General features: G+C 42.4%; 1 protein-coding gene across 2 annotated transcripts in view; it reads right to left on the bottom strand.

Annotated features, from left to right (window-relative positions):
* Positions 1 to 614: 614 nt before the first annotated feature.
* Positions 615 to 26384, bottom strand: part of LOC131685854 (uncharacterized) — an 80428-nt gene continuing 54658 nt past the window's right edge. Inside the window, exons 1-3 of one of the 2 annotated variants that reach the window (XM_058969871.1) lie at positions 4735 to 4914; positions 4303 to 4555; positions 615 to 3816 (exon numbers count right to left, since the gene is read on the bottom strand). In XM_058969871.1, coding sequence (XP_058825854.1) covers positions 2288 to 3816; positions 4303 to 4555; positions 4735 to 4755 — 1803 coding nt within the window. In that variant the 5' untranslated portion in view covers positions 4756 to 4914 and the 3' untranslated portion in view covers positions 615 to 2287. Of the gene's footprint in view, positions 3817 to 4302; positions 4556 to 4734; positions 4915 to 26384 lie in introns of those variants that run through there. The other variant, XM_058969861.1, reaches the window with a different exon arrangement.

Genomic DNA, 26384 nt, shown 5'->3' with positions numbered 1-26384 from the left:
CAAAAATACTGTTTTTCTCTCCGCAGTTCTCTTTCTAGAGCTTTTCTAGAATACCTTATCCTTTGACTGCTCCCCACCAATGCCACAGAACAATGGATGTGACATATTACCACCTGTGAAAGAAAGAAAGTCCATACTCATTTCTCACTTTATTTGCAATGTTTTTTTATTATCAACTAAATATTCGAATTCAGCACAATCGTTTCACGGACATTACACATCACACGGGTATGTATGCATTGATTGACGTACAACAGTTGTGCATGTAGATGAATAGTGCCCGAGGAAGCGGCTCTAGCTCCCTGTCTGACCAGCGATGCTATCGGTTAAATAAATTACTTACATAGCTAGTACTGTTCTTTACTCATTTCCGAAGAAAGTGTTATAACTAGTTTCGGCAGTATAAATATGATACATTTTACGCGCACAAATATATAATTCCTTATATATTTTTTTTTATTCTTTCGATGATACACTGTCACTACTTTAATAGCTCATAGTTTATTCAAATAATTATCATTAGCAATAAATATTACAATACTACTAGATGAGCGCGAAGAGGTAAGATGAGAAGATTTGCTTACCAGAAAGTCAATTTTCTGTTGTTCCGTCTTCTTACTGTTTAAAAGTGGAATGCTGTCAAATTGTTTATCTAGGTTCGAGGGCTAAGAAAAGAGGGCGCCACATTTTTAAAATGTGACCACGACGTTCCCTCGGCTTTTGGCGGTATACTAGGGAGAGAGAGTGTATGTGATTTTACGTTTTGTTAGCACTGATTCAATAAAAATCATGATTGGGGCCGGAGAAAAGGTAAATCAATAAGGGCCACCTGGATTAAGTCTAAATAAAGTTAAGAGTTTTAGAGTACATGCGCGCGCTATTTAATAAGTAAAGCTGCATCTCTGCGTTTCTCGTTTTCAATGGTTCCACGATGTGGTGGATTTTTCTGTGTCATACGGAAAGTACGTTTTGTTTTGTTTACTAGGCGCCGACAAGAGGCTTAAGCCCCTAATTTCTTCCCATTTTCAAGATAAACGATATTGACCTGAGATAGAGAAAGTGAGATGTTTCACTCAATCAAAACTCCGCAAAGTGGAACCATTGGAATTGTGTGAGTAGATCAAATAACTAATATAAAAGACACCCTATAAAATGTAAACAAACAAACAAAATGAAAAAAAGAGCGCTTCGCAGCTGTACGAGTTATGTTTTAAAAATAATTAAAAGTAAATATGGCGACCCATTTCTGAAGCAGGAATTTTCTTTCTCCGTCATTCGATGCGGCATTTCTGTTTGCTCTCCAGCAGTAGTCGCGGAGGAAAGAAAATTTTCCGATGCCTGTGGAATACCGCTGTTAACTTTCGCTTAGCAACCGCTCTTATCATTTCTATATAGCCTATCACTATCGTGCATCATTTTTTTTCGTACGTGCTTTGCCTGCTGCGATGAACTTTGTTCCTAGTGACGTTTTATTTCTGTTTTTTTGCTAACGAAAACAATCAGTGTAACAATATTTGTGCAATATTAATAACAATAACACCAGCAAAGCAGGTAGAGGGCCTAAACAAAAACTTAACAAAAACAACGGTTACACGCGTTCGCCACTAAATTGACTAATGGACTTGTTGATAAATAAAATAAATAAATAAATAAGTTGGTTTTAATTTTCGTAGCTCGTAGACTCTAGTTTGATGGATGTTCTCCCATTTTGAGGAATCCTGTCAAAGAGCACGGAACAGTAGCCACCACAGCTATTGGAACAATTTTCTGCCAAATCGAATGTGTCATTGTGTTAGTGCGATTGATTGAGTTTATGGAATGTGTTGTTGAAATGGTGAAATAATCTCACGCACACCCTCATTTCGTATACGTATATAATCACACACATTGCAACTGTATTCGTTTCATGGACGTCAAATAATTTAATTTTCTGTATTGTTTTCCGTTTTTTCTCTGACAAGACTCGCCTCACGGGGAATTTATCAAACAAACTGTCATTGGAAACTGATGACTGTGCAAGTATTTTTGTTTACTATGCCTTTTTTTTAAGGTAGGTTTATCGGCAGAAGGCGGTTAACTGAAGGAGTAGGATTCGTTCCACACTGAGAACCTTGTACTTACAGATGTGTGTATGAGTGTTAGTGTTTGCTAGCTTGTGTATGCGTTCCTTCCTCCTGGCTATTGTGATCCTTAATTATCCGTGCTTAAGGCGTGTAGGTGTGGGCGTGTTTTCGGCTGTGCTATACTGTTAAGGTGTGTTACCAGTCTTTTCTCACTGCTGTGACAATTACGAGTAGAAATTCCTCGATTTCGTGGACTTGGTGGATTTCAGCGTGCCACTAACCATCGAACTGGACCCGCTGGACACAATCGAGGCCGTTGACGGGCTAAGGTGAGGATTGGTGAAGGCAACTGCCCGCAGCTTCCTAGAGGACAGCGAGAACGGTTTCAGTCGTATGCAGAGGAAGGCCGAAGTCAAACAGGATGCAATCAAAATCGACAGCAGTACCACGATCGTGACCGTGAAGCCGGGGGTGGTCATGCATATAAGGCCCTCTTCCCGAGCCGGGAAGATCATTGTGGAATCGTTAGTACTGTTCTGACTACCAATTGGGAAGGTCAAATCACCGGGAGCTACGACCCGAATGATGCGTTTCATGCCGACGTCTTCGTTATCTTCCGTTTCGTCAGCGGCACGAGTTCTACGAATTCGTCGGTCATCTCGTTTGCGATTCGCATAGACATGAGCGTCCAGAGATGCTGGCGGTGGTCCATACTGTTGATGTTCTGGGCCTCCAGATAGATGGTGAACATCCAGATTGCCAGGATCGGTACACTGTTCGGGACACTGGTAGCGACAGATTTGAATCGTACACTGGAAGTGAACCTCCATCGAGTCCGGGAACTTGAACGCCTGGAAATGTGCGTACGACAACACGGAAGCACTGGCTCCAAAGTTCTTTATCTTGGTAAATCGAGACATCAGTTTCGGACGCGTTACGCAACCTCGCTGATCTACCAGCTGAATTGGTGCACGTTTTCCATCGTGGGCCATGCAGTTCCTGACCAACATGTCGAACTTACTGTCATCGTCCTTTATCGCCAGTACCATGGTCATCGTTTGTCCGATCTTCACCAATCCGGAGACCTCCGAGGCCCACGGTCCCTTACCAACCTGGATCTGCATCCAACAGCCAACATTGTCGCCGGCAAAGTCTGCCCGAATCACATCCAACATATCTACCGGGAATGGACGGAACGTAACGCTCTTCTCGTACTGATCGTGCCACGTACACCTTAGCTTTCTGGCCTGATCCCAAACCTCCTGCACCTGAGGATCATATTGCAGTACAATAATATTCTCAAAGTACGACCCGGCGCCGGACTCCGTTCCCGAGTACCCATTGTACAGCGCATTGTCCGTGTTGCCTGCGGTTCCACACTGATGAATGCCGATGTCGAACGAAGCCGATGTCTTGCCCAGCCCAGCCGGCAAGTGGACACAGTTGATGTTGCTGTAGTGACCCTTGGAGAAGATAATCCCGAAGAAGGGTTTGTCGAACTGAACAAACACCTTCATGCCCTGCTTTTCACATTTCACGTCCAGCGAAACGATCTTGGGCATGTCCTGCAGCGGCGAGGACCACAGGTCGTTTCCGGCAAGCGGAGGAGCACCGTACAGCTTATCCGGGCCCAGCTCGGTCGATTGTAGTTTCGGTGGCGGCGGTGGTGGACCGTGGTAAGCGTGAGCCGCCGGCAGTAGTGGAGGCGGTGGTGGTGGTGGACCGAATGGTTGACCCAGTCCGTGTGGGGCACCTGCGGGGAAAGCGGGGGGAGTGAAACGCATCTGGATCATTAATGGACATGAAAAGTGACACTTTCGACGGGGATAGTAGCGTGGTAAGATCAATTAGCTATTCGAAGAGACGTTTCTGATCAGCTGATTCTTTTTTGTTTATTTATTTTGACGTTTGCGCGGGAGGAAAGACCCACGATTGTCAAGGCAACGTATCATGGAACGGTTGATTATGAATTAAGACTTATCAATGTTTAGGTATTCAAATTCTTGAATTTTTTGTCATTTTTGACGATTCTGAAAGCCGCCTCTGCCTGACTAACAAGAAGGACCAATTGACCAAGTTCTCTTCCGCTTTCTAGAAATAAAAATATGGATCATACTATGCTTTGCATAATGACTGAGAGTAAATACGTATTTCGTCACCAAACAGAAACGTCAAAACAAACCAAAAATATGCGTAAAACTGACTACCTATATGGAACAACCGCCGTCCGGTAACTTACCCCTACTCGGTCCGTGTCCTCCGTGGTGCGGCCCGTGCGGTCCCGCCGGTCCCGGCCCATGCGATTGCGGCCCCGGTCCATGACCTATCGAAAGCGGTATGTGCTGGGGAAAAGTATGCACCGACGCAGCTCCCTGGTGGTCCTGATCGACAGACTCCAGCGCCACCTGGTCCGGGTCATTTTCGCGCTTCTCGACCTCGTCACCGGGACTGATGGCTTTAACCACTTCCACCGTATCGTCAGCTACCGATATCTGGGCCGGTGAAGTGCAGTAGACAGAGAAAGAGAGAAAAAGAAAGAAAAACAACACACACGGACGGATTAGTAAAGGGGGGGATGAGATCGGTCGAAGATCGACATCGAAAATAGATATGACAGAAAAGTGAAATTATGTCACTTTCCCAGCTGGTGTCCGATCGCGTTCGGACATACCTGCGGCAGAAAGAAGAGCATATCTCGTGTTCGCGTGTGATCGCGATCATTTTCTAATTTTTATAAAAATGGTTAAAAAGTGAGATCTGTCAGCTGCCTGTTTGAGTTTCTGTTATTTTCATTTGTTTTCCTATCTTCGCGGTACGGTCGCGTACCCAGCGGCGGTCACAGCAGCTTGCATTCTTGTTCGAGCGCACGCAGTTGCATCCGCCGCCGGATTCGATGAGTGACATACGTTCAGTATGCGAGATGCGCTTTCCATTTCTTTTTTTTTCTCTGCCACTTTACCCCCTCGAAACGCATCTTGTCAACCCCCTTGTCACAAAACCGCTTCGAGTAAAAAAAAGCGTCTTCGCGTGCACGTTACTGGAATAGTTACTGGCACTTTGGTGAAGGGATCGGGGCAGAACTGGTCAGGCCAAAGGCTGAAGACCTAGCGTGCCACCTGTCTGTCGGTGGTCGGTGGTGTAGGGCTCCACCGAAGATAATCGTCGTTTGTGCGTGAAAGTGATCATCGCTCCTATGATGTGCCTGCCGGTTTCCCCTTCGGCGAAATCGAAAACAAGAATCAGCAGTGGCAGCTAATGTGTTTCAGTTGGCGAATGTTGCTTATAGGAAATTTCACGAATTTATTTGAATGAATATGGTTCTCAAGAGCCTTACTCTCGTATACAGCTTTTTACGTGCCATAATGGCGGTCTAAATTATTCAGTTCGTAATACCAAAGAGAATAGGGAAAGAGACGAATAGTGTGAAGCCAAAAATACCTTATTGAGCAGACCAATCGTGCAATGTAAATAAACATTACTCATGCCTGAGTTGGAGGAGATAAGTATTGTACATCTATTAAAAAAGAAATTTCAATTTTCGTCAGAATTTGATTCAATCGTGATTGTGAGGTGCATTCTAGAGTATATGTATGAGTAAAAACAAGCTTTAGAATTATTTCATCTCTTTGTTTCGAAATGCGCATCGTTTGATAAACAAATCCAACGATCGACATACGGTTTGTTTTCAAAATTTAATAGGAATCATTTAAAGTGCTGCCTGTGGAAGCGGTTGCCAAAATTCTAGTGTTGAAATCATCATAAAGGGAGTGTTGCCGTTTTGACTGATTTTCACTCTTCGTCTCTTTCTCTATTCTCTTTGCGTAATACGTTTAATTGCCATTTTTTGACAATAATCGTTTACGTCAACCGCCCAGTGAGATTGTCACCCTACATTGGTCCAATGCGTCTGATTTTTATTCAATGAACGCCCGATATCTTCAACTGGGCCTTGGTGTCAAGCTGGCGTAAACGATTATAGTCAAAAAGGGCAATTAAACGTATTACGAACTGAACAATTTTGACCGCCATTATGGTACGTAAAAAGCTGGATAGTTTCGAACTATACTTGCCATTAGTGGCGGATCTAGGGGGAGGGTCCTGGGGGTCCGGACCCCCTCCGAAATTTTTAAACTTTTTGAGAAATTTTAAATTAGTTTCAATTTTATAATAGTTTCAAACTTAAAATTATTTCAAACTAAATTTGACCACCAAAACTGATCTTTAAATGGGGTTTTGAGGTATAACGTCTTGTACGATGTTCATCCCAAAATCAAGATTTCGAACCCCTCCCGAATTTTTTTTTCTGGATTCGCTCCTGCTTGACATGAATGAATACTACGCACTGATCGATAATTTTCTTACACTCTATCTGCATGATTGGATTAATTGCAAATTAATGGCCTCACATTTGTATAAATAGGGTGACCATATATGGCGAGTAAAACCCCCGGGACAGTCCCTTAATACTCCTTCCATCCCGTTACCACTTGAATGTGCCTGGCGCAATTTTTCTCACGTTTTCGGCAGTCATAAAACATTCCTGTGAATCTGGTAGGCAGAGGTCGGTAAGAATGCCCTTCGTAAGAATTCGGCCACCGAACTCTTCTCTGGATTTACATCCACACAGTTCTTGCTTCCCCACAATTAGCGAAGGTTTCAAGCTGTTGTTGGAGAAATCTGAATTCCTCAATCGAGCAGATTAAGTTTTGATTACTGACCGGTGAAGTCTTTAGCACTAAAATCACGTCCGCAGAAACATCAACGGTCCCAAGTAGCTTTCCTAGGCTGTTCATGCCGCAGAAGAAAATGAGGGTGTCTGGAATTCCCCAATGAAATCTAGAATCGAAATAGCTGCATCTTTGATTCCATTGCTCTCCATTTCCCAATAAAACTTTGCCTGAACATTTTAAACTCGCTTTTTGGCAATGCAGAAGGCTTGTTTACATGGACATGGATTTTTTGCCGATATCTTTGCGGATCTCAGGCTGCCAGATTTTCTTACAAGCGGACTCCCAGTGAGCAAATTTTCTGGCAGAGACCGCTCTGCTAGATTTCTGTAAGTCTTGGTTTGGCAGCCCTGTCAGATTTCTGCGCGTATGCTGTCGGGTTAGTTGAGCTAGGGCGAACTCGGTTTCGCTCGCGTTTTCTGGCAAACCGGAACCGAGCAAAACCCTGGTATAACTCAGACATAAACTGTGCAAAGATCCTGGTAATTCCTACCTGGTAGAATTTAGCACGAATCAAGCAAAACATCTGACAAAGATGTGGCAGGAAGCGTACAGAGATCTTGGCCGTACATTTCGGGCTGGATTCTGGATAAAAGTGAGCAGCATCGGTTGGTTTAACCGCTTCTGTCAGAAACGGTTGTTGCATTTGTGCGAATTCGTTGCCAGAATTCTCGTACAAATCGCGCAAAATGCTCGCAGAAACTCTGCCAGCATCAATTTCGCTTTGCTCAACTTTTGCTAACTTTCTGCTTGCCACGCTGACCGGGCTACAGTTCATTCATTCGTCACATATAAATGTTAATGTTTATGTTTATTACCTTCGCCAACAGGCCCCTTGGCCCGAATGGTGGTTTAAACTAATCACATTCCAAAGTTGCCAATATTTTCGCTTTTATCGCTTTTATCGAATTCCGCGTCTGGTTGAAATCGAAGGCCGTCGCCACACTGTTAAAAATTCGCTGGAGTCCGGTAACAGCGCTCTGGCAACCATAGTTGGTTCTCCTGAATGGAACTCGCAGAAGAGAGTTATTACGTAGAGCTAAAACGCGGGTTTGAAGATCCGAGGATTGTAGGGCAACCCACTCTGGCAGAGATTAAGTCCGAGACGAACAGGGCTCGAGAGCAGTCCCTCCGAATGCTGAGTGTATCGAGATGTATCATCTGGCAACGGTTTTCATAGCTCGGCAGTTCGGATCTGTTTCGCCATGGGAGATGTCGAAGGGCGAAGCGTATGAGCCGGCGTTGGACAGCCTCGATTCTGTCAATCTCGTTCTGATAGTACGGATTCCAAACAGCAGAACAATATTACAACGTTGAGCGGACCACCGCGCAATAAAGCGATTTAAGACAGTTTACGTCCTTGAAGTTTTTCGCTATTCGGAAGATGAACCCAAGCGGCGTTTCCGCATGAACGTAATGATTAAGCATTTACTCGGGTTTAAAACCATTCTGTTTAGATCACACCACGTACTAAAGCTCTCTGGATCCCTCTGAAGAAGCTCGGCATCGGTTTTATCCCGTATTTGTCGAAAAAATTTCATGTCGTCAGCGAAAGAAAGGCGGGGTCCTTGTAATGTGAAATTGACGTCATTAAAGTAGAGGAGGAATATTACTGGACCGAGATGGCTTCCTTGTGGTATGCCGGATGTAGCGAAGAATGGTGCAGGTACAGTCCTTAACGTTGATTTGGAGTTGCCTTCCATCGAGGTAGGAACGATAACCAGCGCAGAAGTTGTCCATGTCCATACCGAGTTTGTGTAGCTTCGCTAATGTGATATCATGGCAGCATTATCGACACAAATTAGGTTAATGGTTCGTCCTAGAGAAGGAGTTAAATTGGCGGCGTAGCGACATATTGCGGTGGAAGGCGTTCGTTGAAAAAAAAAAACGCTTGAAAATTTGTCAGAGAACAAATTTCCTTAGTGTCGGTGGCCAAAACTCCATTAAACGTCATACAAGATGGTAAACCGGATTCTTTTCGCTACTCGTTCACATACTTCCAGAACGACTTGGGCTTAGATTTCCGTTGACGCTCGACGTATCGTTGGTGTCTAAAGAAGGCACGTCTGCTTTGCTGTTTGTATTCGTGGTTGAGTTGAAAGTAATGGTTTCGTAATGCAAGTGTCTTATGTTTCGAGAATCTTTTAAATGCAGCTCGTTTGGCAGTTTTCAATCGTCTAAGGACGGTTGATTGCCAGGGAGGGTGTTGATTGGTACTGATTGTTCGTTTGGGCACATGACGGTCGATTAGGTAGTTGAAAATATTAGAAAACGTCATCGCTGCTTCGTTCGCGTCGTCATTGTTATTTATATCCAACAGCGTGCCAACGATGCTGTCGTAGTCAGCGTTTTCAAAATCGTAGACGATAGAGCTTGAGACGTCTTCAAAATTTACTCCTAGGTTACCAGTGAGTACAAGATGTAGTGGGGGATGATGGCGCACATGCTGGACTAAAGGAGTCGGAGCGGCGCAGCAGTACGGAGCGTAGTCCCGGGCACTTACAACGCAGAGCTCCAATGTACGTCTATTCTCGTTGATGACATTATTAATTTGCCGTAGAGTTGCGCTACTGTAGTTATCCAAGATACAACTGGTGTCGATATCCAATCGTAAAAATCCATTAATTGCCTGGCACCACGTCAAGCCAGGTAAGTTGCTGTCACCCAGTATAACAATATCATCAGACGGGGCAGCGATCGAGGTGATGAAAGAAACGGAGGAAAGATGTACATCGATCAAGTTGTAATCACGAATTCTGTCTGGTGGCAAATACACGACACACAGATTGCGATCGACAAGTTTCACTGATATCCACACTTGCTCCAAGCTCGCCCACCGCTCATCGTTGATCACTCTGGCTTTTATACCATGGCGAACGGCGATGAGTACACCACCACCTGATGTCTTGAGGCTGTTGAGGGCATTGCGATCACAGCGGAAGACATCGAATGTTGAACAAAACACCTGGCGAGACAGAGTACGGTTGTCGAGCCACGTTTCGTTTAAGGCGATGACGTCATAACAGCAGCCCGTGGTCGCGAGCAAATAGCTGTCCTTTGATGAATTTAAGCCACCAACGTTCTGGTAGTAAATCTCGATATTATTGGATGACGGGTCTGGTTCAACAGAGAGAACTAAATTAGAAGCGTGAAGCGGTTCAACCGTTGTAATGTTGCAATTTGTATAATACTTGTCGAGAAAGGCGGCTTGGGAGACCCCTTCTCCACCCACACATACAGGAACGGGACGACTGCTGAACGCTGGCCGCAAGGGCTCGACTGTAGCGGGTGGATCGAGGGCTTCCATAGTACCAACTGCGTTGCGTCCCACAATGCGATCAGCATCGACACTCCTTCACAATGGCAGTGTAGCTAGTGACATTGCCAATCGTGGCGGAGTCCTCTGTAGGGTTGATGGACCGGGTTGGATTAGCGGAGCACATGCGACTTCTGAAGACGGAGGAAAAATTCCCTGATTAATATGCCTTGTGGCCATATATCAGTGTTAAGAGCTGCATCATGGTACGTTGAAGGATATGAAGTTCAGAATACTGGCGTCTATGCCTTTTTTAACAAGCGGAATAACCTGTATCTCGTCGTTGCAATTTAGTTCTTCTTTGGACATTTTCTCGACAGTCTCCTTGCTAACGCTGGGATGAAAGCGGGAAAGATACAACCAGAGCAACGGCGTGGGAGGTGGAACCGTGAAAATGTTGCTATTATCGACTAACTTTCGACCACCGACAAGAATACTGCTCGGATCATGACTATCCCCGCGTCGACGTTTCTGAGGTGGTCGTGAAGTACCGGAATTTAGCCGGACTGGAGTGGCTTTTGAAACCTTTCTGGCGAGGCGCGAAATTTGCTGGTTATTTTTCGATAAATCGACCTTCAGTTCAGCTCAGACGTCATTCGTTTTTCCCAGCGATAGCAGCGATAACAGATCCAAGCGAAGAAACGGTGTCGCAAAAGCGAGCAAACTTTATCAGCTTGAGATATTCGTTGCACAACCAAAATAAATTTGGGTTTTCCGCAAGTTTTTTCAAGAACGGCTTGTTGAGTTTTTTTTTACTCGCACTGCATATACACCACATTTTTGCAAAATCCCATGCATTCGATGAAATCGTCACAGAGAACAGACGTCCATCTTCAGCATTCAACTTGTGTAAAATCTCTAACGGTTTCGAAGGTAGTGGGATATCCAAACCAGGTGCGCTGCTGTTGTCATGTTTTTTGTAGCTAAGTTCGACAAAATTGACAGCGGTTATTCCTCTTTCCAGTTAAACTAGTCCGGAACCGGTTCGGACTTCCAGCATGAATTTCAGCTCGAATGATTGAGTCGGAATCGGTTGTTTTCTTTGAGCAAGATTCCATACTGAATCCATTCAGGCTTTCGAATCGGTTCCGGAATGGATTTGACGGATAGTTGGGATAGATTGATGCGGCGGCGCTAGTGTTTATCGTATATTCATTCAAATGTTTACACACGTTTTTTTAAATATTTTTGTTCGATCATGGATGTCTGTTCTCTGTGAAATCGTCGTCCGATTTGACGGTTTTCGCGCAGTGATCGCATGCACTTGCCATAATGCCGATTTTCTACTCGCCCTAGGTCCGGCTTTTCGTTTTCGTCTCACTGTGCGCCAAGTTAATGTGGGAAATACTTTCCGCTACCCGCGTGCAGATGGCGAAATGAGTGCATGAATTTTCTACGGCTCATGTACGTACACGCCACATGACACAAATACTACATCACAAGCTGGTGGAAAAAAATAAACAAAGACGGCAAAAGTAAATGGGATTGTTTTCAACCAGGAAACTACATTAGTGTTTGTGAGACAGGCCGACAAGAACTCAATACAGGTCCAGTGATGTAAACAATCTCGTTTTTTCACTGGATTTATCACGACACCAAAACAAACGGCACAAATCACGTCAAAGATTAAAAAATAATTGGAGCGATCAATACAAACAATCGGAGAAAATACACTGACCCAAAAAAGCTCGTTAAAAAATTAACGCTTCGTTCTTTCTCTTTTCAATCTCCATGAATGAAAAGAATATTAAAAAGAGAAATAAAGAGAGACTACTGATAGATTCAGAAGAGGCATCGGATGGTACAATTGGGAGATTCTAGTGAATTGATCCGATTTCTCGTACTCTTCTTGCAGTGAGTTTACGTTGCAGTTTTGGTGGGGGCGGCGGTTAAGGGTTCAGTGTAGAAAAAAACACTCCGTGATTTTTTTTAGTAATTTGTATGAAACAAATTGATCAAAACTTCTGTATATTATAATGTATCATTCCAATAACATGCTGTAATTTTTCTATGCAAAAATATCGACAAGTGACTCGGTGACTACCCTCTAAGAACGGTTGGTTTCAAAATCGTCCAATGAAGGACATTCGTTGGACCAATTTTGACATCGTCCAAATAACCGTTCAACGAACGTCCATCGTTGGACCCGTATTGAACGATTTTGAAACAATTTTTTGGACGTCTCAGTGGGTAAGCTTTTTGTAGAACATCTCTGTAAAAAAACATGATTTGCGGTGTTAACTACCATTCAAAAACCACTTAACCGATTTATTTCAAACTTTGCATACACATTCTATGTAAAAATGCCTTACCCCTACCACAGAGAACAGACGTCCATCTTCAGCATTCAACTTGTGTAAAGATCTCTAACATTTTCGAAGGTAGTTGTGATATCTCCACCTGGTGCGCTACTGTCGTCAAGTGTTTTAGTGGCTGAGTTCGACTGAATTGACAGCGGTTATACCTCTACCCAGTCAAACCATTCCGGAACCGGTTCGGAATTCTGAGGGGATTCAATATGGATTTAGGCTCAAATGCATCAACCGATTGAGTCGGAATCGGTTGTTTTCTTTGAGCAAGATTCCATACTGAATCCAATTAAGGATTTCGAACCGGTTCTGGAATAGATTTGAGGGATAGTTGGAATAAGTTGGTTTGGCGGCGCTAGTGTTTTATCGTATATAAATGCAAATGTTTTCACACATTGTATTAATAAATTTGTTGGATCATGGATGTCTGTTTTCTGTGGTAAAGGGTAGCAAAAAAACTTATTTTTGTTTTCAAAGAAGGTTGCCTTTTGAGACTTTTTACTTTTAGGTATATTTTTAAACTAATAGGGCTAATTGAATCACCTTTACCCCTCTCTTGGCTTACGTAACTGTCAAAGATGCTAACCCATGTGGCTAAAACCATTGTCAAAGCAAACCGATAGTGACAAACAAAGACGTCTGTACATTTTTGTAGATAACATTCTGAAGTTTCAAGGGTTGTACCTATATAAATGTCGCGTAATATTTGGAAGTAAGTGTAAAGATGAGAATAAATGCTGCGCATTCATTTTGCCACACATAAAAGCGGCAAATTTATTGTTGTCAAGAAAAACAAAGCAATTTCATTCCCATTCAACCGATTCTGCTTTAAGACGTCGAATTAAAGAGACAGCGAAACGCACGAAACACCCATAAACCGAATGCCGCGGATCGAATCGATTTGTTTTGTTGGTCGATACATCATTCTACAAGCGGTGGCCTTTCCGAAGTGGAAGTTAGGACCACGACAAGCGGAGAAAGATGATCGACATAGCTGATGCAAAGTTTGCCTCCGGGGTCGAATTTGTCGAAAGCCGATCCGTTCGTTTGAAGTGAAGTGAGAGGTGAATGACAGCTAACCAGCTTTTTTCTCCTCTTCCCGATCAAGCTCTTGCTGCGTCGTGTTTCGGAACTTTCGATTTTTCGGCAGCCAGCGATCGGTCAATCAGCCGGGCCAATGACCTGCACGGGTACGCGGCGATGGGTTACTACACGTGCACGCATTATTGTTTGTATTGGATTCCGACGACCTGCGGTTGTGCGATCATTCCGAGGTGCGATCGGTCGATTATCGATTGGCGTTAGGCAATTTTTCCCGATAATTGTACTCTTTTCACCAAGCCTATTATCCACGGATTACGGCACTTTGAATAGGTGCTATTATCCGGTGATTAGATTTTCACAGTTCATTGGAATCTGATAGCTACTATGAGCATATGATATTCCTTTTACAATGCACATTTTTCGCTGAAGCGATCGGTCAATCGGCCACAGTTTTCACATGCTGATTAGTGGCTAATTATAACGAAAAAGTTTCACAAATCGACCTCCCGGAATGAGTACAGCGGCGTATGTAAATAACCAAGCGTTCCCCACTCGAAGCATAAATCAGCCCCCAAAAACGTTATGGTTGCAATGAAGCGAAAACTCCCCGCCGAGCAAAAGGTCCTAAAATGGAGCCTAGTAATTATCGCGGCATCGCTTAACAACGGTCCTTATTATCGACCGGCTTTCGTTGCTCTCTGCTGCGCGTTCCGGAAAACATGCTCGCTCGCCGGGCGGTCACTTGTCGTTGCACTGCACTGGTCCCGAAACCCCGTCGTCTGTATTTAATCGAAGCTTATTAATTCCCCAGCGTCTGCACACCGTGGCCAGCGATCCTCGATCGAACCAAAAAAAACCTTCCCAGTTGGCGTAACAAGCCCTTTTTAGTTTCAATGCGTACCGGCTGGTTCCCCTTCATCCCTGTAATGCTTTTGAAGGAAGGTGATCATTTTCATATTTCTTGTTGACTTTTTTTATGCACACAAAAACACAGCCTCGTTAAAAAAGGACCACGGTAATTTGGCAAATTAAGTACAGGCTAGCCGCAACCTGTATGGGACCGGGCAGGCGAATAAAAATTGATATGCGCCAGAGTGTTGCAGCTGAACGGAACCGAACCGGGACCGAAAGTAAGACATCTCGGTGTGTCCCCAGGGGAAGGGTCGTAAAATTAACTGTGTTTTTGTACCGTGGAGAACTGCAGCGCCAACACCAGCGAACCAATAATAATAATAATAATAACTTGGGAGTGTTTTTGTCGGTGTAATTTGGTGTACGTTCGTCGCTTAGCTTGCATTGAAGTCTCCCGTGAAAGCAGTGATTGGCAAAAGACTCTGCTAATATTATTATAAAGGACAGTGCCGTTTCAGCAATTCTCATGGCAATTTTGGTTCAGGACAGTGCGCTACACAAGTGTAGTCGGTGATACACTTATTCAAGCTTGGGTGTACTTGATCTTTTTCGTTTTTTGCACTTACCGCTGAACGTTAAATACTTTTAAGAATGGGGCCCGACGAGTTTTGATTTGCGCCAGAAATAGGGGCCCATTTCAAAAACTGTGGGCCCCTATTATTAGGTTCTTTACTGACACAGTTAACCTCACTTTTCTTGACTGTTCACTGGTACTGTTTACATGGACTTAGAAAAATTTGGCGGACAACTAGAGTCGCTCGAAGCAAATTGCAAAGAATTTGCAATTATCTTAACATTTAAAAAAATCGATTTTTTTCATACATTTTTTTCTTGAAAACAGTCAAATTTAATGTGAATTTACTGTATCAGATTTTTGCCTACCAGTACATGAAATTTTATTTTAAATCTACTGCGAAAACTCTGCCTTGAACAATGTTGAAACAGTAAGAACTATAATATTTATTCCATACTATGTTGCGTTTCGGCTTCGCCTCATCAGAAACCGACACTAACACATTGTCGGAATAGATAAGCGCCGGCTTGACGCAAATCCCTTAAAACTAAAACACACTATGTGTTTCAATCAAACGACTGATCAAACGTGATGTCCCGTTCGAGCAGAAGTTCTGTTTATGCCGATGAGACACAAGTGAAGCCGAAACTTGTCTTGGCTTAGCAGGCCTATGCGAAAGCACTATGCTATATTTCACCCTAAGGAGGAAAATTTGGTAAATACCAAAATTTCTCACTAGGGTGAAAATTTGTTGGTAAAAACCAGTCTTTGTACAGGAGGGCACAAATCCTTATTTCATACTATGTTGCGTTTCGGCTTCGCCTCATCAGAAACCGACACTAACACATTGTCGGAATAGATAAGCGCCGGCTTGACGCAAATCCCTTAAAACTAAAACACACTATGTGTTTCAATCAAACGACTGATCAAACGTGATGTCCCGTTCGAGCAGAAGTTCTGTTTATGCCGATGAGACACAAGTGAAGCCGAAACTTGTCTTGGCTTAGCAGGCCTATGCGAAAGCACTATGCTATATTTCACCCTAAGGAGGAAAATTTGGTAAATACCAAAATTTCTCACTAGGGTGAAAATTTGTTGGTAAAAACCAGTCTTTGTACAGGAGGGCACAAATCCTTATTTCATACTATGTTGCGTTTCGGCTTCGCCTCATCAGAAACCGACAATGTGTTAGAATGTGTGAAAGATGCCGGAATAATTTTCTAGACATCGCATAAGTGCCAGTATGTTCAGGTAAGTACAAATTTAAATACCGATTAATTTCTTAGTAATGTTATAATGAGTACGGAATGGTTATTTTTCGAAATTGGGGTTTTAGTCAGGGTGTAACCCGCCAGGGTAACAATTTGGCACTGGGTGAAAATATACCTATGTTTGACTATACACTCCGTAGAGTGTATTTGTTTACATAAAATTATGTTCATCGCTGTTTGGTACCGTTCATGTTAAAGTTGTAAATTTTCGTTCATTTTCGCGTTTGTGAACGGTTATGTGCGTACAGATAGGTGTAGAAAATTTTGTTTTACGTTTGTGAATTAGTAGCATAGGGTTTAGCTAGGCTACCGCTCTCCTCTTGCGAAAATACGAGTGCGCTGGTTATGTTGCTCTTAGTTGACAGCTATGCGATGAGGCGGATTGTCTTTGTGATAGTCGAGTACGGAAGGCGGCCATCGAGTTTTGGCCAGAAAGTGACGGACCACGGGAACTAACAGGCGTTCCAAAATTTTATTTCATTTTCGGGACCGTTTCCCGCCACGTTTAACCAGTGAAGTGCGCGCGTGCGACAGATAAAATACCGGTCGAAAAATGCCGGCTCGTGGTTCGGGCATAGTCGAAAGTGTGGTGCTGGATCGCCGTCGGGGGAAGCTAATTACCAAGGAGCTTTCGCTTCCCCGGCTAACCGTAAAGGATCCAGACGCACCAAACCACCCTCGCTGGGAAGGATAAGCCGAGCGAGCCTTGCACTCCTTCCGAGCTAATAGCCAAGGAGGGCGAAGCAGGGTGGACAGCGGCTCCCCTTGGGAAGAACACTGCGGTGTCTTCCGGGATTCTTTGCGGAGAGCAAAGTACCGGATCGCTGCCGGAGCAGCCAACGACCATAGGATAACGCGGCCGTTGTAGTCCCGGCCGGTCGGAAGCAACCGTCCGTCAAATCCGCCACCAGCAGCATCATCGAAGTGTGCAGAACAGAGGAGATCGGAGTAAATAAACACGGTGAAATTTAGTTTGTTTTCCCTTTTTTTTAGTTTACATATGAAAAGTCGAAATTCCGGCAGAGATACCTAGGCCGCCCTGAAAAAAGGGTACGCCGGGCAATCAGAACCCGAGTAGTGGGCAAACCTCTACTTACACTACTTACAAGGAATACCAGGTATATGTTTCAAATGTCTTCACATTTCATAAAAAATGTCTTCGTTTGTCTTCAACCGACAGGATTCGGAATCGGTGATTGGTTTTGAGCCAGAATTCTGACAGAAATCAGTCACTCTTCCGAAAAAATTGTCTTAAAAATGAAAAACATGTTCGATAAAGAGACTACACGCTCATTCAAAACTACTCAAAATTTGAGTTCGGAGCACTCACTTTCAAAAGTAATAGCAATATGTCAAAAAAGGAGTTTTAATTTGAGTAGAACTAACTCATTTCTTGAGTAATCATAAAATTTTCAAAGTTCTGAGTGAAAAAAATACTCTCAAAAAAGTGTGCGGAATTAAGTGTTGATTTAAATTTTAAAAAGAGTCTGAAGTTAAAGTCGATGATCGTTCATAAAACTAGAAGGTAAGTTTCATTGAGTTTTGCTTGCTTTCAAATCTTACTTCCAGTTGTGTTTTTGTAGTTTCGGCAATTTATACAAGATGCCGATCGGCATGAAATAGATGTAGATAACGACCCTTGGATTAAGTTCCCGAACATCGCAAACACCTGGACAACGGTCTGGAGGATCAGGTAAATGATATTTGAAATGCCAATGAATGTCTTTGTACTTTTATTAAAAATGCGGAATGATTATTTTCTGTATTTCCCTCTTGAGTAAAATGTACTCAAATTTGACATTTTTATCCCAAACTCAAAACTGATTAAACGAGGAAAACTCAATTTTTGACTATGTGCACTTTTTATGAAATTGAGTGGCTGGCTACTCAAATTTGAGTTGTTATGGATGAGCGTGTAGAATAACAAAGAGACGCCATGTTTCCAATTTAACTGTCAAAGTTATTCCAAACGAACAAGAGAGTTGTCAATCGTGAATGTTTAGCATTGTGTTTAAGAAAGTATTGTTATACAATTCCAGAAGTCGCACTAGATCTTTATTTTGGCTAAAAGAAACAAACGGAATAACAACAAACAAGTTTTGTGAGGCTTGCACATTTGCAGTGTTGCTTGTGACCCGTAGCTTGGTTGCTAGTTGAATTGACGTCTCTTTGTTGTTCTAGTCTCTTTAGTCTTCACAACATTGCAAATGTCTTCAAAATGAAGACAAATCTTCAAATCTCTGGTTTTAGTAAAAATTACTCATTTCCATCCCAAACGCAAAACTGAGTAAACGAAGATAGCTCACCTTTTGACTACGTGCACTCTTTATGAAAATGAGTGGCTGGATACTCAATCTTGAGTAATTTTGAATGAGCGTGTGGGGTTTCAGTTAGGCTATTCGCAACGCTGATGTATTCTATATGGGCTGTTCTATTTTACATCCCCGACTAAAACAGATCGATCGCAATGCTGAGATGCAGTTCTATTTTTCGAGCACTTTTTTGGATCAGATTTAAAACAGCTTGACTATTCTGTTTTAAATTTTCCACAATTTGAAACATGATTTTTTACAGAGACATTCTACAGAAAGCTTCGTCACCGAGTCGTTTGTCAATATTTTTGCATAGAAAAATTACAGCATGTTATTGAAATGATATACTATAATGTACAAAAGTTTTGATCAATTCGCTTCACGTAAAGTTCTAAAAAAATTCACAAAAAGTGTTTCTCTTTCACGCTGAAACCCTTCCCCCGCTTAAACCCGATTCAGACAACACGTCAGTGTCCGTCAATGGAATAGAACGTCAAATTGAATGCGTTTCTCGTGTATATTTTTGATATTACGATGTTGAAAATTTGAATAATGTAATTAGTCAAAATACCATGAATTTTCACACCGAAGTTTGTGCTTCCCCCTAGTGTGGGACGACAGATTTGAGCAGCCGGCACGCTACGCTTCTGTAAGTTACGGCATCCTTGACTATTTCAATATCAGCATTGCTCGAGCGAGTTCAATCTCTCACTACTGCACTGCACTCTCTTAAACACTGCACTGTACGCAATATTTCAACACCGCAATCGTATGCATGTATTGAAAACGGTCTGCTCTCAAATGTGCCGCTCTCAGCCAAGTGTTTTCAGCTTTGGGAATCACGATGAAACTTGAACCCCTATCCGTGTGGGAGAGGATTTGCTTTATTTACTTGGTCCGCTATAAGTAAAATCAAATCACGGCTATTTGGTTTATACGCATCGAATGTTGTCGTTGATTGTTGTAATGTTGAGTCCCAGTTAGTTCTAATCTTACCGTAGCCCTTGCCATTTAAAGCTGCTTTTTTAAAACGTCATGTGCTATTTATGTTCAGCGCATTCCATCAAACGAAGTCGAGTTTTTTGACTACTTCTGTCGAGTCTCAAAGTAAGCGAATATTGTCCATTAATTCTTTCCAACTCTCACATATGTCCAACGGAAAAATAATAGGTAGTATTAAAATATTGACAAACGATCTAAAATTGTTTGAAGTATTTGCATAATATAATGTGTTATCCATTTCATACAGTTCAATCTATGTGTGATTCTGTTTGTGCCCACTGTTGAGGTTAAATTATACAGTGGCTTAAATTGGGTTACACTTTCTGTACGCACACATTCTCGTTCCATCTATAAGTATATATGCAGCAAGCACATAAAATCTGTGTGCGTTCGATTAGCAACACAATTGATTTTTGGAGAAACCCACCGTGTGCGCCAAGAGAAAATACGCATCATATTTCCGTAAAAATATTTTTATCCACAGCAATTCTGTTAAATCGTTACAACTTAAAAGTTAGTTCGCTTTTTTTTGCCAAAACTTACCGACCTTCGAAGATCAACCGAGTTAGTGGAGCACAACAACTGGTACAGAAGAGGGGTCACTACTGTTATAATTAGGTGGCTAGAAAATTGAAGAAAGGTTTATTTCTCTACAATTGACGTGATCAGATGGCGCCACCTGATCCAGCACCATCGGGGAAAGAAAGACAGAACAAGAAGGATGAAACACTACAGCAAATACGACAGCGGATCTATACACATACCGGTAGCTCAAATTCGAGAGACGAATCTGATTGGGTATGTCGTGGGAAGTAGTGAGGCGCGGCTGGAGGTAAAGCTGTACACATACGAAAAGAAGAATATTTGTTCTACAAAGTACGGAAAATGCAGGGAGAAAAGCAGGGTAGGCAGACAGAGAAGATTGGTTTGTGTATGCGTATGTGAGAAAGCTTACCTCCAGCGCATTCCTACACTTAATCCGGGATGATGTTTCGCATTGAACTAAATAGCTCGGATGATGATTGATCTGGAAATAATTTGGCATCAAACAAGAAAAAAGAAAAGAAAGACAGTATGTTGTTTTTATAAAGTAGATTTATCTGATTCTGGAAATTTGGAACGGGACTGCCTACGGGTTGTGATTTATCATCCACAAATCGAGGCAAGCGAAACGCTTCCAAAACGTTTCCGTGCAAGATAATAGCCCGAGCGGACCCCTTTCGGATAGTGAACCGATCTCCGGAGGCATCCGCAACAAAAGTGAAACCCGATGACCACCTAAAAAGCGAAACTTCCTCACGAAACGCCCGGGCACATATTTTCGGCGAAAGTGAAACTGCGCGAAACCACGGTTCACTGAAATACAGAACGAGTTCTAGCCCCGGGGCAAAATCCCAACCGAAAACCCCCCGCGCGACAAGTGGTCGGCTATTTAACCGACGGAGCAGCTCACTTCTCTTTTGGCGATTCCGCCGACCGACTCGAATCCGAAACGATTTTTTTTTTAAATTTATGTTTTGTATTCAACTTGTTTCTCTGGTCTTCCTTCTTCCTCGGATCTTCCGTCGACGTCTCAGCCAGGCGCGGCTCGGACTTTCATTAGCAACCAATAAACTTTTATTTTATTTCAACATTCCGCCTCCCTTTTCCCGGGATCCATCAATTGTAGCAGAGTGTTCCGGCGTCCCATCCCAACAAGCCGAACCGAGCCGAGAGGAGAAGCAGATAATTAGGAGAAACATTTTCATTCAGGTCCGGCCCAACCTTCCGTTCGAATCGGCAGCGGTTCATATTCGGGATCTGCAGTATCAGGAATTTGGAATGGATTGTTTTGGCTCGTTGTTGTTATTGCTGCAGCTTGGTTTGGGTTATTCATATAATTTTACCTCCTTTTTCGGAGATACACATCGTACAAGGTACGAATCATCATCGAGTTGGCTGTGAATGGCGAGAAGTCACGCAAGGCCTAATCTACCGGCTAAGATGTGTATAGGGGCTGGAAAGATGAACTCCGTGGGGCCAGGATCGTGCTCATTGTTTTTTTTAACGAAGGAAAAGAAATTGCGTTCCAGGGTGGTCTCATTTTGCAATTGCTGATAATTAGTGCAATTTGGACGAATAAAAGCGTATATGATTCGATTGTTTTCTACAGAGGAGAAGAATTTTTCGCAAAATCCAAATCAGTGACTTTTCGGCATTCGGATAGGATTTATTCGAGTCTAGATCGAAATATTTCGAACTTATTTCGAAGTCAACCAACCGGAATATTCCCACTGAGAAGTCCAAAAAATTGTTTCAAAACCGTTCACCATGGGTCCAACAATGTTTGCACGTCGTCCAACGTTGGCCCAACGATCGTCCTTCATTGGACGATTTTGAAACCAACCGTTCTTAGGGGGTTCTGACTGAAATAGGGTTACCAAATTGGCTGAGACAAAATAACCCAGTAAAGCTCAGCCGGAAAATGATCTGGAATGTTAGCTGGTTCTAAGTAGTATTCCGGTTCCAATGATACAACCGCTTCTAGTTTGAATCGGTTGTGTCACTGGAGCTGGAATACTAAGTAGAACCAGCCAGAATTCCGGCTCTATTTTTTGTTCTTCTGGGGCCTGGTAACTGTGCAAAATATAACGTCGAGTGGTTCCCGGTCAAACCATTCGGAATTTGATTCGGAATCCTGAATGGAGTCAGTATGGATTCCAACTCAAATGCAACAACCGATTCTGAAACCGATTGGTATTACCTAATTGACGCGAAAACATTCAAGAAACCCAAAGGTAAGTGTCGCGCGAATTTTGTTGTTGCCTTGGACTAATTCCCGTTGTATTTTTCCAGCTTTTCCCGTTATTGCGAGGCGTAAATCTGTAGGCTATCTGGGGGCAAAAAAGATTCCGGACGACATGCCCAGACAGCGCATATAAGCCAGGAGGTTCAGGTAAGTAAGATGCAGTTATATCACCGACAAACTGACATGACAACTAGAACGATTTCAGTGAAAATTTTTGGCAAATAATTTAAACTCGGAACAGTAACTCCATCTGTATAATGAGTTACACATCATTACTTAACGTGTCTTTCGTAAAAGAACACTAATGTCCTCTAGTAAAAGTCTGGACAAGACATATTCAAACGAGCAGAAGTTTTTCGAATTCAAATGAGCGGAGCATCGTATATTAACGTTTTAAGTAGAAAGTATTGCACGTTTCATTGGAAACGAGTCGTTTAATCATTTTGAGGCGACGCATTGAATTGGCGCATTTGATAATAAATGCTGAAAACGTCAAAAAATATGCATTACCCAAGTTTAATGTATGCTAATTATTTACTTTAACTGAATTTCTCAATAAAACTGACTAAAACTGTGCTTCTAAAGTTTCAGGTTTTTGTATGTTTTTTACACAAAATTGCACCACCTTTTATTAGTGTCCTTCCATAAGAAATACATTGCGATGAATCGTGCGCCGAATAGCGCTGCGAATCTTGCTGCGACGAAAAATAATCGTCGTGTCTCCTTTGGAAAAGCACGGGCAATATTGCGGTATTGACTGGCTTTGTTCTCTGGAGACTCCATGAAAAGTGAATCGAAAAAATTGAATCAACTTCAAGTCGGTTCCGACAGCATGAAGTAACAAGTTACTTTACGCTCGTCCGGGCATGCCACAGACTCAGGTGATTTGTATTCTAATGCCAAAAGATCCTAACTCCTGCGGTAGCATGCAAAAGGTTAAGTAGCCGGGAAACTCTAAGCTTGCTCAAATGACCCTATTCCACGCTTACTAAACTTTCTTCCCTCACATCCTTGCTCTCCCTTGAGTACTATGGCTCATAATATTGAAAAATATACTTCAACTTCCAGTGTCATGCTAATTAAATGCCGTTACAACAACTTCGGGATTTATCATCACATTGCTTAATAAACTATTCCATTTCCGAGAATGAAACGATTTACGATCGGACCGTAGATCTTTCGCCGAAAATGCAGTGTATGTCATTTGCCCTGATTTACCTCATATTTTGTCAAATATTGTTTATATATATATGTTTACAAAATTGATTCAGCTGTTTATCAAATATTCAACAAAACTAGAACATATATTTCTAAGGTTATAGTTTCCTTTAACTATTTCAAGTATAGCCAAACTTCTTTGAGCCAAGTGCCTTGAAACTATGGTTGTCTATTTTCTCTTGTCCAAACTTCTACTGGAGGAACTCTAGTTACATAGAGTAGCTTCGATGATTATTAGAGAGTTGACTGAAAATTTCGAAACTCTTACTGTCAAACGAACGTCCGTTTGACAGTACGAGTTACAAAATTTTGCGTCGACTCTCTAATAATATCTTGCCAAATTTGAAAATACAGTGTCATGTCAGTTTGTCGGTGGTTATATTATAAATATAGAACGGTTTTCACCAGTGAAAAGTACTCAAATTTTGACATCTTCAACCAGGACTCAAAACAGGGTAAACGAGAAAAACTCACTTTTTGACTATGTGAACTTTTTATGAAATTGAGTTATTCTGAACGAGCGTGTAGGCCAACTAAAACAGATCGATCGCAATGCTGACATGTAGTTCTATTTTTCGAGCACTTTTTTGGATCAGATTTAGAACAGCTCGACTATTCTATTTGAAATTTTCTACAAACACGAAAATACGAATGAAACACCGTTTTACATATTTTTCATTAGTATGTGTGACTACTGACAGCAGAAAAAACAATGTGTCACATAAGTCATAAACAATAACATAATCGAATCAACTATTTTTAGAATAGGATGACTAAATCATCGCATTGGAAACACTTTTCTAGATGTATTTTGACAGATCCACAATATCCGACGGCTTGTCAATTTGGAACAAATGTACATCACAGCTGTGCGAACAGCCTTAGGGGAAATTTTAGTTTAAATCCAACAGCCAATTCCGATTTGACATGGGATTATGGTTGGACCCGATTTTTGGACTTCTCAGTATACTAGATGTTATTAGGTAGCTAGATGTGACCCGTGCTACCAGGCGAAGGAAAATCATAAATAGTGAGAACTGGGTGAGAGATTTTTTTGTTGCTTATCCGGGGCTTGTCGATTGTTTTGCTTACTCATTTATTACCATTATCATACACTTTCTATTTTGTTGTTGCTAACCCGAGGTACCGCTCTTGTATCGCTGCAGGTTGGTGCTTATGTGCTGCAAGGGATAATTATGCTCGGTACGATGAATGAAGTGTGTGTATTGTGTTGATAATAGTGGGTATTTTACAGACTGTAACCTACATGCAACGGCGGAAGGTGACAGCGGTCATGCCACAATGTTGTAAATCAGTTAATGACATCTGTTGAACTTCTCCCGATATTCAGCAGTTGAATGCTTTGTGATGTGGAACATTCGGCTTGAAATAATTTAGGGAATCACTCTTCATTTGTTGCAGAAAAGACGTAGCGCAACACGATTAAGAGGAGTACGTCGGAGACCTTAAAGTTTGGAACTACGAAATTTGAAGGTCCTCGAAAATTTGAAGGATCGCCGAAGCTGCACATGAAGATGCTGACAAAGTTTGATTGCGTGGTACAGGATGACGAAATCTACGTCAAGGCAGACTTTAAACAGCTTTCTGAGCAGGATTATTATACGTCGACTGGTAGAGGAAAGGTGGCAGAGATTTCCAAATTTCGCAAAGAAATATCGTGTGACAGACCAGCTGTTCCTGTGGTTTGAGGAACGACATTTACACCACAACCGGGACCATCAACCAGGAAATTTACGGGCAGGAATACCTGGAAAACGTCTGTTCTGTTGCCTTTCTTCAAGCTACACAATTGTTCCGTTCTGTTTTGGCCGGATTTGATATCTTGCCATTGCGGAAAAAAGGTTATGAAGTGGTCTGCCGTAAACAACGTCCAGATGGCCATAAACCCTTCCAACACGCCAGAGCTCCACCCAATAGAAAAAAAAAATTGACGATCGTCAAATGTTACCTCAAGAAGACTCGAAAGACAGTTGTCAGCGAGATGCAGTACAAGGTAAACTTTTGGTGTTCTGCGGTGAGGAAAGCGACCAAGAAGGCTGTGCAAAACTTGATGGAAGGGGCCAAACGAACGCGCCCCGTCAATTCGCAATCACTAAAAAAGAAGCTTGAGTGAATATTTTTTCTTTATTCTGTATGAACTGAACTTGCAACTGATTTTCAAATAATATTCTAATTCAAATACATTTCGGTCCAGTGTCGAATGTTAACAGCGCCTCCAACGAGTGACGTTGTCAGACCTCAAGCAGCGAACCTTATTTTTTCAAGCAATGCATAAGCTATTAAACTGCAGAAAGACAACCCGTTGTTTACGGTAGCAATCCCCCCTCTGTTTCTTCGACGATTCGACGAAAGGGGTGTGATGAAATAAACCTAACCTTTAAGCGAAAGCACCCGGTTGTAAAACCGAGATGAGAGAAGTAGCAAAACAGAAAAAAACTACTAACCACCTCGGCGTGGGTAGCTGAAATGCGCTGAACCTTGCCTGTGCGCTTGTGGCCGAACTGTAAATCATCGTCTGCGATAATGACACCTCGGAATGTGGCGCCGTTTTGTGTGGAATCGTGAATAGCGCGCTAGTAATAAGTTTTATTTCTGTTAGACAGTCACCAGAGTAGTAGCTAAAGAAATGGCAATTGTTTTGAGTTGGGTGTGGATAGCGTTACTGCTTCCTAATACTGCTTGGCCCCTCTGTTCATCTGCATCTGATATTTCTGTTCAGCGAACTGGTTTAATAACTAACGTTTGTTGGACGTCATCCAACGTCCAAGTCCAGCGAATGATCTGCATTGATCAGCTTTGAAACATTCTTTTCTTAGGTAATTTTATTGGTTGTATGGAACGAAGCAAAGAAATTGAACTTTTCGTTAGTTAACTCTTTCATTTCATT

This window comes from Topomyia yanbarensis, chromosome 1 (assembly GCF_030247195.1).
Source record: "Topomyia yanbarensis strain Yona2022 chromosome 1, ASM3024719v1, whole genome shotgun sequence".
Taxonomy (NCBI): Eukaryota; Metazoa; Arthropoda; class Insecta; order Diptera; family Culicidae; genus Topomyia; species Topomyia yanbarensis.
The sequence above is the reverse complement of the archived record's forward strand: the minus strand, read 5'-3'. Positions and strand labels throughout refer to the sequence as shown.